The sequence below is a fragment of the Henckelia pumila genome, chromosome 4, assembly GCF_033568475.1.
Source record: "Henckelia pumila isolate YLH828 chromosome 4, ASM3356847v2, whole genome shotgun sequence".
Classification (NCBI taxonomy): Eukaryota; Viridiplantae; Streptophyta; class Magnoliopsida; order Lamiales; family Gesneriaceae; genus Henckelia; species Henckelia pumila.
This window is the reverse complement of record NC_133123.1, coordinates 40265765-40279041: the sequence shown is the minus strand read 5'-3', so window position 1 is coordinate 40279041 and position 13277 is coordinate 40265765. Positions and strand designations below refer to the sequence as shown.

General features: G+C 35.5%; 2 protein-coding genes across 3 annotated transcripts; one reads left to right on the top strand and one right to left on the bottom strand.

Moving 5' to 3' along the window:
- The first annotated feature begins 219 nt into the window (after window positions 1-219).
- LOC140863221 (uncharacterized) lies at window positions 220-2462 on the top strand. The gene is made up of 5 exons (XM_073266500.1): window positions 220-522; window positions 905-1140; window positions 1303-1383; window positions 1500-1850; window positions 1945-2462. Exons 1-5 carry the CDS (start codon window positions 282-284, stop codon window positions 2044-2046), a joined length of 1011 nt encoding a protein of 336 aa, XP_073122601.1. The 5' UTR covers window positions 220-281; the 3' UTR covers window positions 2047-2462.
- Window positions 2463-2812: 350 nt separating this feature from the next.
- On the bottom strand, window positions 2813-12737 carry LOC140863220 (aspartic proteinase 36-like). Of its 2 annotated transcripts, none has more exons than XM_073266498.1 (10): window positions 11972-12737; window positions 10475-10604; window positions 10034-10281; window positions 7951-8175; window positions 6961-7126; window positions 6716-6789; window positions 5764-5854; window positions 4013-4088; window positions 3229-3300; window positions 2813-3142 (listed from the first exon to the last, which is right to left on the bottom strand). In XM_073266498.1, exons 1-10 carry the CDS (start codon window positions 12199-12201, stop codon window positions 2994-2996), a joined length of 1461 nt encoding a protein of 486 aa, XP_073122599.1. In that variant the 5' UTR covers window positions 12202-12737; the 3' UTR covers window positions 2813-2993. The 2 variants fall into 2 exon arrangements, with proteins under 2 accessions (XP_073122599.1, XP_073122600.1); XM_073266499.1 differs by having other exon boundaries at window positions 6961-7123; window positions 11972-12734.
- Between the last annotated feature and the right edge of the window lie 540 nt (window positions 12738-13277).

The following is a 13277-nucleotide window of genomic DNA, read 5'->3' as shown; positions in this document are numbered from 1 at the left end:
TATTTAAATTAACTTGTATCATAATTTTTGCCTTTATTACATAATCTTAGTTTTTTTCTGTAAAAAACGATATATATATATATATATATATATATATATTTCTACTGGAGATTCCATTATAATGACGTGGTTGAGCAATATACACAACCAGATTTCACACCTTATCCAACAAGGCTACCTTTGTGGAACAAAATACACACACAAACTAAGATATTTAAGGGCTTATCCACAAATTCAAATTCTTCTTGCAAATTCAGAATGGGAAGATTTATTACAAAGACATGAGCCCTTGTGTCACAGCTTTCCCAGCCAACTCCTATGCTTATTCTTCCTCCCCCTCTGCTTCAAAGTTAACACCTTTATCACCATGCCAATCATTTAACTGCAGTAGTAGAACTACTATTGCTGCTGCTGCTACTCATAGCGGTAGTAGTGGTATTAGTATCTTTCATAATGGCCGGAATGAGCAGAACTCCAAGGCTTCGTTCTATCATTTTCGTCACAATTATGTTTCTCTACGAGGTACCGTTCTCCTGTCGAATTTATCGGGCTTCATGGAATGATCAATATACGGTTATGCATGTATTTGTCTGAGAAAAATGTACAAGAATCGTTTTTGAAAGCATTTGTAATCATCAGTAGGGAGTTAAGAACCTTATTAAGCATTGAGATAAAATCAAGAATCTGCATGTGTTAGCGTGGTTTGCAGGCTTTCGCATTAGACAATGTCTTTACCTGTATGATAGCCGCAGCAGGATCCCCGTCATTTAAAAAGTTAAATGATCTGCACGTTGTATGTTAAAGCAATACAAGTTTTAAGAAAATTTAAGAGGGGTGACTGTATCTACTGTACCGTCTTCCTTCAGCATTCGCTCTTATTAGCGTATGGTTGTGATTATTGCAGTGACAAATGAGTCTTCTAGAGCAACAACATCTGAGGTGTCTACAGATGCAAACACCGAAACATCCGAGGCAGACAAGATTGTTGATGAAATGGACTTCGGTGAACTCTGCAATGAGTTTGAGTGCATAAGCAGTCCATCTGTGGAATCCACTGCTCGGCAACTTGCTCGCGACATTCTTGAACTCCGGCAAGGAAATCGCGCTCTGGGGGTCTTCGCCATTTCTGTCAAGTACAGGGTACTAGATTGTGTAGAATGACCTAATACCTTGTGTTGTGGGGAAAAGATGAAAATTCTTGGATCATATTCAACATTCATATTCTGTTGTATCTCAGTACATTGGTTATCTCTGTTGTAGTTTTAATTGTTGAAATTGCTTCTGAAATAGAAATAAATGCAGGATCCAGTGAGAAGCTTTACTGGTAGAGGAAAGTACAAAAGACAATTGTGGGCAACAGATGCACTAGAGAATCCCAAAGTGGTGAGTTATACTGTAATATTATGAGAAATATTATCTGTGGAGTTGAAAATTTAACCATACACCTCTGAAGATGAATCATGAAATCTTTCTTACAACCAGTGTGTTTGCTTGCACAGACTGTGCAGGAGATGGTGATGTTGTCAACAAGTGAGTTAAATATCAAGTGGACTGTGAGAGGGAAGCCCAAGTCTCCAATTTTTAGTGTTGTAGGAGACTTAGTTGTCAAAGTGAATTCGAAATTCATTCTAAATCAGATCAGTGGGCAAGTAATCGAGCATGAGGAGATCTGGGATCTGTCTGATTCGTCGACTATAGTTCAATCATGGTTCTGGACTTCAAGACGGCTATTTGCTACGGTTCAAACAGGCAAAGATGTTTCTGAATTCATGAAGGACTTGACCAGTCGCCTCCAAACGGAGAATAAGAGTACAGATATCTACCCAGATCCTTCTGGTGATCCAACAAAGGTGAAAGTTCATTATATAAAATCCTTTCCACCATTTTTTTAATACATTTTGTTTCGTTTACTCGACTGATATGTACTGTTATTTCCTGATCCAGTTTTTCCAAGGGGATGATGGGTTCCAGAGAGATTTATACCAGGTTGCATTATTTCTTGCGGTTGCTTATTTTGTTGTACAGTTCTTGAGGACAACTCTGTGAAGGCACACTTGCAAATGTTTACTATACAGATACACCAGAAAGAGTGACGCTGAGATTTTGCAATGGGATTCCATTTGATGTGAGTTTCATCTTAGTATTTTTTTTTTGTAATTAATGCTTGCACACTATTCTGTGAATATATTCTGTTTACCATATACTCGTATTCATAATGTTCGTCGAACAATATCAATTAGGCTAGCATAAATAGGTCTGACCATGGTTCCGGAACCGACGGTTCAATTCCAGTGAAAGGTGAAACCCAAACCCATTGTTTTTTTTTTTTGAAACTAAAACTGCCATATTTTACTATTAGTCTTCCAACAATGCATCAGCTTTTACAACAGAATGTAAAAGAAAAGGGATTACATCCTCCCAAAAAAAATTAGTCCTACCAGATAGTGCAATTTAAGCAACCTTGTGAACAACAAAATTAGCTGATCTAGGCATGAACTGGATGACTGCAATTAGTCTGTGATATGGTTCCAGTTGAGGTTTCGGTTTGAAACGATTTGAACTAAAATTTATTATTTTAAATTTAAAGGCAAAATGATATAGAAGGATACAAGAGGCGGGCCAGTATATGGATACAAGGATTTGGGAAGAAAATAAAGTCGACATTTTCCTTGTGTTATTACACTATAAGTGTGTGTTCCGTAACATTTCCTGTTGGGGAAAAAATGTCAAACCAAGAAAACTTGAAAATTCTAATCTGTGATACTCCAACAATGATCCTACAGAAGTTATAAACCAACTTTTGGGGAAAAAATGAAAAAAAACCAATGGTTCATTTCAGAAAGCCAAAACCAGAAAAAGAATGCTCACAAGTGCACAAACTATATTTCCCTGAGGTTATCACAAAGATTCATCACCATGCTGGGTAGCTCAAACCTTTTTCCTATGGTACAACATGAACATCATTTCTTGATCCTGCTCTTTGTGACAGAAGCTTATTCTATGAGGTTGAGGAGGGCGGCTATAAGTAAAAGGAATGATAGAACATTCACGCCAGACAGATTGAATGCAGCAGATATATTATGGGCGCTCACAGTATAAGTATTTCCAGTAGCTTTGTCTTTTACTTTGATGCTAGATGAGCCTGATATTAACAAGTATAAGAATGAGATTATAAGACCAAACTTCAACCATGAAAGCAAATCAATCACAGAGTATACGTAGACTCACAGTTATATTGTGTCCATCCAATGGTTTGATTTTCGAGGTCATACAAAATAAGCTTGTCTGATAATGCGAGATCTGCAAACAAATGAATAAAAATGAACATTTAAACTCTTTCAAGTCATCACACAGTTCATTTATTCTGGTTTTGAGACAAGTCGCGACACCTTGTCAAGTCGATTGCTAGCATTAATGATGCACCATAAGAGAACATGCCAAAAATGAAGTAGCATAAGCACATGCTAATCAGAAGAGTTTATTACAGCAACAGGTAAGATACTTATATGAGATTACTTTTACTCCAATTCCACACGAGGGACACCTAAAAGTTCTCAATAGCGATTATGCATGCATACCGGTTGAGGAATTCAAGCAGCTATTGAAAATTAGACAACTAAAAACAGGCCATGTATGTAGAAAATCCAGAAAGGGCCTATTACATGCTTTTTTCCCCTTGATGAGAAAGGGCGATCGATATCAAATCGGATACATAGACCATTTAGATATGGATAAAATGTGCTCACAACAGGCAACCTCTATACAGCATGTTGACATGATTTTCACACATGAAGTTAAGAGTAAAATCTACATATGCCCTTGGTGCTGAATGTCCCATATTTCAAAAAATTTTTTGCCATTCCAACAATTAACCAAAGAATCTTCATACAACTGCGCACAGAACTAAGAATCTAAGTCACAGATCTTATGTTGTTCCAAATTGAAAGAAACAAATCTAACTGCATTAACAATGCAATATGCAACGCTTGTATAAAGTGAAATTGAAATATACCTCCCAGCAGGGTAATTTCTTTTCCATCCTTTGTCTGCATTTCACTGTTTTGCCAACCTATACAATATTCAGTATCCTGCAAAGGCAAGGTTTTTAAAACATGAAACCTATCATATTTCAGTGAAGACATCCTGAAAAGCAACTGAAAAACCAAAATCACAATGTTTTTCTAGCGAACAGGCTTTCAAACACTATTAAATGTCAGGATAAATCTTTTCAACATTACAGAATGGCACCTGCTCCATTCTCAAATATCACATCTTACATACAAGGCACAAATGTAATGGTAAGACTCCAGCAGCTGTAGGACAATCAACATTTAATATTGAAGTTTTCACATGCGAAAATGTTGAGGAATTTTGTCTCTGTGGATAATCGCCTTTAAATATCTCAAATTAAAGAAATTTTTAGATAATTATTTATTTGTCATCGGTAGATTATGCTTCAACTCCATCCTCTATATCAGTTCTTTCTATCAATCCTGAAAATTGCAACGTCCCAAATACCGAGAACAGGGCAATCACATATTACACAAGAAAAACACCAGCTTTGCCTCTTTATGATGATCCATCATGTATGAAATAACTTATAACAGCTTTTGGGGACCATACGCCAGGGAAGATGCTACCCATGCCCACATCTCTGGAAGATCAGTTAATGGAAGCAGTTTTCATTATAGTCCTAGTATTTAGCTTAAATTCCTTGCCATAATTTTCTTCCACACCATCTCATTCCTTGCTCGCACTCTTAGCTATACAGCATTGCACAATTCATTTGAGAAATTTGGAGATCCAGCAGGAATGCTGAAAATGTTTTGAGTCCCTTTATGTATATCGAGTCAATCCCATTTGCTGTCATAACTTGCTGTCCTTGCAGTCATTCAATTTTTTGAATACCACAAGATTATAAAGTTCATGTAAAGCATATGGCAGTTTTTCTTGTGATCACATGTGCTAGCCTTTGAAATTAATTATTCCTACAAAATTTAATGATAGAATTCTAACTTTGCAAACTAGCTGGCAAAGCTCCCGAAGGCATGCAAAAAAGGTGTGTTCATCACCAAGTGATGGTTCAGCTGTCATCAGATTCATCTTCAAACGCGGAACAATCTCAGACCCCCCCTTATAAAGTACCCAAGAATTGTTTTGATCTTCTTAGTCACATATACTATTAGGCCGCCAGTGACATGAAGATTCTATAATTGATGCGAGGCTGAGTCACACAACCACCTCAAATCCTTTAAGAAGCCCTTTCTCATCATCCTCTTGCATAAGCTAGCTTAACAATAAGCATCACTATGAGAAACTACTTTTTTCACTGGAAATAATAAATAATATACAGTCTGCCCTCATCACCTCTCCTTCCACATGGTTCATTACACTCGTGTCTTTACATTTTACAAGTACAACTAAACAGTACGAGTCCCATTCGTATATCTACTTCTTCTTTGATAGCTTCCCATGAACACGTCAACAAATTGTTTTCCCACTTACCCACCGTCACCCAATTCTAATAATCAATCTATACTAATCTATCAGATGCATCATCATATAAATATATAACATCAAAACAAGAGGAACTGGAACAACTAATAGACAATAAAATAAATGAAAGAAATGTCTATTTTTTCTTTACTGGATAGAACTATCAAGTGTAAATCAGTCAATAGGACACACTAGTGGCCCAAAGACGAATCAATCATCCCAACACAATGAACAATGATACCCAACCAAGTTAATCAGCTTACTTACACGAACTTCAAACAGATAATCATGAGGATAAACTGGCAAAGCGAGTCCGCCATCAAAATGAAATGTTACAACTGGAAATCCGTCATCAACACTGCAAAAACGTGCAAATATTATATTGGATTTTATGAAGGCAAAGTTCATCAAGGAGAGACAGTTGCGGTAATATAGACACGTTAAAGCAAACACGAGAAACGTACGGAAAATTCATAATCAGAAAAGAAACTCCAAATTTGGTGCACACATAATAAAGCAAAACCCATAAGTAGTTCTTAGTTTTAGCTCTTAAAGAAGAAACTGAGATGAATATAACCCACAAACAATGAAGAGTACTGCAAGGTACCGAAAGACTACAGTATGCTTCTACATTCATTTCCAGTTGAGCATTAAAAAGTGATGTACAATGTGTCTGTTTCATTGATTGGACAACAGCCGTTAATCTCAACAAGTTATCATAGTTGGAACGAACCCTTGACTACTAAACATCAGCAGAATCAAACTATGATAAAAACTACTATATTAAAAGATTTTAAAAGTTTGGATCCATGGAAATCTTTTATAGGATACAACTACACCATTAATAGATGGTTCTCTTAAAACATTTTTACGTGCGATTTTTTTTCGAGACGAAAATATTTTGTTCGATACTTAGCGAGCTGATTGCAAGCTTTAATTTTGTTAACATGATATATTATATAAATATATTTTGAGCTTTTCAGGCATTTATTTCAAGCAGCTAACGAACTATGCTCGAATATTTTGAGCCAAGCTTGAACTTTAACTTTGATTCGAACCAAATTCGAGCAAAAAAAAATTAAATTTTTCGAGCTTCAAATCAAACTCTAGATTGAATCACAATTTAATTTGAAGTAATAAATATGCTGATTTTAGCGAAGATCACATGTTAACTAGAACAGGAATGAAGAGGGAATTCCAGCTAAGAAATGACACTTACTTCTCACTGTAATAAAAACATGTGAACATCTGCTCAACTATATGAGTTTTCAAATTTGGTTGCCGTGCCATCATCTAATGACAAAGAAATACAGAGAGAGAGAGAGAGAGAGGAAAAGATAAAGAGAGAGGAAAATGTTAGAATATACATGTGACATAGAAAAATCAATGAGTAAGTAATATGAATTAATATTAGCACCACGAATGTATTAATAACTCAGAGATGTTTGGGAATATTAGATTTACCTTGTCTAGAACTTGTTGATAAGCATTATTTGGAAGATAGGCCAAGGTCGTGCCACTGTCAATTATAGTCCCCGAACTAGATCCCGTGTCAAATATACCAGTAGGAAGATTTAGCAACTGACCACCCACGTCAATGTCCTTCAAAGCAACGTTATAATGTTGCCTGCTAAAAAGGTTTTAACTGTAGAGTTAATCAATCAATTAAAATAAAAGGAGGTAATGATTTAAGAAGCTGTAACCTGAACAAATTTTATCACAGGCTAAATACTGAACAACTTTAATAATTTCACAGGCTAAACAGCTACTAAGGTTGCAGTGGATATGTGGCAAAAACGGGAGGACGACCAACACAGTGAGTGGTGAGCAGTTGGAAGTTGAATGGATCGAACAGTGCCAAAAGATATAGAATAAAACATGGTGATTGCTAGGATGATTTGATCTGCCGTAGATGGTGGCAAAATCTTATTTTTCTCACCTCAGAGAGATCCATGAGACAGGACAGAACCAAATACTTCAACATTATTCACACGTAATAACACCAACGGTAAAAAAATAAATAAATAAATAAATAAAATAAAAATAAAAACGGTTAAAGGTTATCATCTTTCCAAAGGAAACCTGTCTGATTTTTAGAGAATCTAGTATCATCAGGGCTATATGAGAAGCTGAACTGTGTACTATAATAGAGCTAATGCATTGTTTTTGAAGCAAGATATAAGATAAAAGGCTTCCAAGCAGAGTAATTATGAGATTCTCAATCATATGCTATAAATTCAGATTAGAATTGAGGTTTTCAATAAATTCCAGACATAATGCGAGCTACTGCATAGGAGATAGATTCCACTAACAGCTCAAGACACATAAAATTAAACAACACACACAGCTCAAGACACATACAATATAACATAATAAAACATAAACTACACATCTCCCAAGACAACTCCAATGCAGAGAAAAGAAAAATTCAAACAAGTTGAAAAAACCACATACTCATTTTGGAGAAGTTTTGTTCTGTTTACTTTTGGCTGAACTACTTCTCCAATAGCGAAAATGCCACCTCCCTTGTAGCTGTCCAAGCAATGTGAAAATATCTTTTTCACCTTTCCAGATGAAGCAAGTTGAGAAAGAACAGAGGTATTTGCTTGTCCAAAACCAATTATTCCATCAACTGCCTCAGAAGATGAAACAAGCTCTCCCGATTGTTTAGCCGAGCACCTATCTCAGATAATACACGTGTCAGAGACAGAAAAGGCATATTATTTAAGCTGTAAAGAATCTGACAAGGGAAATATTGTAAGACAAGAATCCGTGAAGACTCATTTTAGAAGCAAGCACATTGTACAAACAAGATGATGTATAACACTGAATAAGTGTAAGTAGATGAAAATTTTCAAATTTCAGCCTCTGAAATTATTACGTCAGATGTATCCAAAGCAGCAAATTAAGAAATTCCCTTCTCCATAGTGCAAAAAATTTAAAGAAAGGAAAAGCAAAGACAAAAAATAAAAAAGTTCACAAAATCCAGAATACATTGAGTTAATTCACATAATATCTAACACCCCCAAACTGGTATTGCCGAAAACACTGATGGTCATCAATCTGCTCTTGAGCCTATACCTCAAACTCAGATCGGAGGAACTTTGCCATCCCTTAAAAATCAACTGAGATAATCCCAAGACATTGGTAGAATTCTAGTGTTTCCTATGAAAATATAATCAAATCATTATCCAAATGAGACTATTGATTTTATCCTGCCACATTTTTTTTAATTGATAGGAAACAATATTATATTATATTAAACAAAAAAATAATAATTGCAAAAAGCAACCAGAGGTCCCCGCAGGATAAGTTAAAATATGGGTTTAGATATCCTGCCACAGTTAAAAATATGGGTTTAGTTATCTAACAAAAACCGGAGTTTATTGCATAGCAACAGCATATGTCATTTTTACAATGGGCGTTTGACTAAGGTAAACTTGATGTATACTGTAACTTTCTTTCAAATGTGGGAAAGCGTCTACATGTGGAAACTGCATAAGTTAAGTCTTATCATGAAGATATACATAGACAACTTAATCTATAGACTACATGACATATTAGGGGAGGGGATACTTACGAAGATATATCGATTTAGACCATATATTAGGAGAAGATTTAAAATTTTGTCTTGTTCACTTTCCGACACCACAAATCTATTTTCTTAAGATAACTTTATTTTATGTGTATATAATATATCATTCCATATATTTGTGATATAATGGACCCTGCACACAAGCAACAGGGGCACAGAACCACAATTATTGATGGTTTACATATAAAAAAACATGACTAAGAAATCCGTTTTGAGGCACAAAATACAATCTACAGGAAGTCAAAGATACAGTCACGTCATTCTTATGTTTCTACATAAAGCTAAAGTTCTACACAAGTAATTGATGTTCATGCATAGCAATAGCATATAACAAATTTAGAATTGTTAAAGTTTCCAATATTTAATAACTCATGCACATACATGGATAAATAATAATATACAGCATAAAAGTTAACAACTTAACATAGAGTGGCTGAAAAGATCCAACCCTTTTACCTGGATTGTTAAAATCAATTAGGTACTAAACCTTCCTCTATCTTAGGCTATGGACAATAAATGGATGTAGAAGATGGGAGCATACTACTTCATTAGATCAAGAAATCAGGTACTCTCCCTTTTTCATATTTCCCTATCTGCATTTCTCACGCTCTAGTCTACAATAAAAGCAGGGAAAAAATGATATGGCTACATCATCTTCTTAATTAGAAAATTGGTCACAGCTACTAAATGTGCCTCCAAAAATATACGCATCCAAGTTCAATAACAAATTGAGATTGATTCCACAATCTCCACCAAGATGAATCTGTTCTAAACATGTGCAACAATGCTAATGGTCCAGTGTTTCAATGTGAAAGCTTCGTATTGTGAATGCCTCAGCATGAATATATAGGATGCCTAGTTAATAGCTGGTGTAAAATGATAAGAACTGGAAACAATCACAAAATAAACAACAAATTCGGAGATCGAAATAAAAAAACCCACCCAAATGCTATGGATCCATTCATTGCTGAAGTTAGAAGGTTTCCAGTCACTTGATCAAATCTAAAATTATCTCTGACAAAGTAACCCTCAGTTCTGCTACCATCTCCATAGGTAATAGCATATTCGCAGTTAAGTCCAACCTTGCAATCTGAGCTAGGACCACTGAATACGGAAGCACAAAAATCCTGGTCACAAGAGATTGTCTTTCCTGTGGAGGATGCCGTCAAGTCATACTGCTGCAAGGGTATCTGGCAGATGAACACAAATCATGAGCTACACATTCCAGCTCCAAGGTGAAACATAACTGATTACGACTCATGAGGTATACATCAGACCGTGCAAGTGGACAGTCTTAAGAGTTAAGATTCCAAATCAACAGCTATATATGTTTTTTGAGACAAATAGAATAATAAAAAAAAGAGGATAGGAAAGTAGACGTACATTAAGGTCACTTTTAGTGGGGCACCTAAGACAGTTATGACAATTCACCCACAAAATATCACTTCCTGTATCAACTTGGACATGGTAGTCAACTGGAGGAGTACCAATTGTTATTTTGGTGTAATAGAGCCTGCACAAATTTATCAAATGAAAACTATAAAAAACAATGAGCTAATAGCTGGGGAAACACGGTCATTAGCAATCCAAAACAGTTGGACAACCAACACCCATTGGGAAGATCACACATAAATTCATAAGACTAGTGTCTAACAACAAAAGGAGTAACGGACAACTAACGCAAAAGTAAAATTAGGGTTCCTTGAACATCAAATGAATGCAATCCATGCTAAAAGAATTGCATAATTGCAGCTATTTGGAAAAGAATATGATCTGAATGGAAAAAAAAGAAAAGAAAAAGAAAAAGAAAAGAAAGAAATAAAAATCATCACTTTGCAATTATGTGTGATATTCTTTCAGTTGCCAAATTTATCAATGCATTTTTTTGGTTATCTAAGATATAAAGCTCCTTGTTTGTATGCTTAATTATGTCGATCAGAAATGGTATGTCAAACCATGATCTGCAAAGAAACTAATTACTGGATCTCAATATTTGACCCCAATTTATCAGAAGGCATTACTATATTTTCTTATGATATTTGAACAATCTTCAACCCTAATAACACGATGCAGTAGTTGCTTTATGGTTGAACAATTTTTTCATGTCCTCATTCTGTTTGATTATCAGTTCATCGACTAGTCACAATGCGTGTGATCACCACTTAAGAAACTGATTGAAGACTAAGCCAAAGTAGACTTTCGCAAATTTTGAAAGTAGAAGTATTCTAGAAGAGATGACGAACGCAATACATCCCTGCGTCTTACTCTAATTCGAGGAACAAAAATAAAACATCGTCTACGAGCAGCAACTGTAATAAATAGACCAAAGAAAAAATTGACCAGACTAAGAAACAATAGGCGATCATCACAAAAACAACATTTTCATACATCTGCCTTTTGGACAATCCAAAGACAAAATCCTCTTTCCTTCTTAACCATAATCTAATTGAAATGTGGCTAGGGTACAATCCAGCACATCCCTATCTTTAATCAAATCGGGAATGCTTCATAACAGTAACATTTACTTCATTAATTAGTTCCTATCCCAATACAAATGTTTCCTCCAATGTAAGTGGACTTGCATATTCAGATTAAAACTTGAGGAAAACGATAATGTTATAGAATATCAAAAGACAAACTGACCAACAAGAGCATATCACCTCTTAAAGCTAAATCAAGGTAGGAACAACTGAGAAAATCTTGTTAAATACACAGCATTCTAAGCCTCGGGTTCGAATTACAAACAATTCTATCAACAGTGGGAAAAAATCCCGAATTTGACCATTGATTTCATAATCCATGCTAAGAAATTCTCGTGAGTATAAAGTACCAATGATCATAACCCAAAATTGATCGAGAAGCATATGAAGGAAACAATACGCTGCACTAGTGGGTGATCCATCGCCCCCTAATTGAAAATCAATGGAACCAAGCATCCTGCCGTGGCGCCGCGAATCATGTGCCCTCAGGTTGCTCAAAGCCGCCTTCTCCCCGCGGCCACCGTATTTGTGATGAACTTCGAAGACCACATTACCTTTGACCGAACACATCAAATCAACCAAGAACAACATAAGAAAAGCCCACCTCATACGCCTCCTCCCGAAATCCATCGCCACCTCCAAGAATTTGATTAAAAAGTCGTGACCAAAACAAAAGGAACAACCCAACTCGAAAGAATGGAAAGGAAACTTGAAAGAAGATAAATGTGTTGGGGACGAATAACTGAGAAATTTGTCAGCTTTTTGGTGGGTTGTTCGAAAAAAGTGAGAATTTTTGGAGGGGTGGCGAGGAGAAGGTGAATGAGGACAGGACAGAAGTTAACCGAAAGCGTGGGAGACAAAAGAAGGAAATGGAAGGGAAGAGAGAGGAACACAACTAGAGGTCAACCAGAGGAGGGATTAAAAAACAGTTGGTTCAAATTTAGTTAATTTATACGAATCAAAGATTTCCTTTGGACTCAAACTCCACTCCAACAAAATAAACAAAACAAAACAAGATCTTTTCTCTCTCTCTCTCTTTTTTTTTTTTTAAGATTTGACCCGTTCAATCTCCCGATCTATCCCTCCAATTTGTGAGCTTTGTCTCCAAAAAATGAGAGCTTTTGCGTCAGTGATATAGGCACCTTACGATTTGTCGGCGTCCTTTCGTATTCATGTGTGTGTTTGCGAGTGAGGATACTTTCACTGTACTGAAACTCCATTGTTTTACAGGTTATTATCACCTTTAGTTTTCTTACAGTAAATTAGTTCGTCGCATGAAACATTAATTAATTTTGATTAAATTTTTTTTATATGGTCATAATGATGTTCGGAATGAATATTGGTATGGGGAAAATATGTATGATGGGGATGATGATTCTTGGATGACCCAAAAAATTAATTGCAATTAGGTTTGATGATGCGGACACGGTCGATAATTGCATAGAAAATAGAAATATAGTTTAAATTCTATATTTCTCTTTCTGGCATTTTGACCATGACAGGGTTAACATGCATGTTCATACTTGAGATATAACCGGAAAAAAAAAATCGACCGAATACAAAATTATGTTTTTTGGTTTTCTTTTGATTTTGGGTTGTGTTTTTCTTTTTAAAAAAATTCTGGGTTTTTGTAAATGAAAAAAACAAATATATCCCAACAAAATCAGTTATTGAGTAAATTACAATTTAATCCTTAGGTTTTTTAA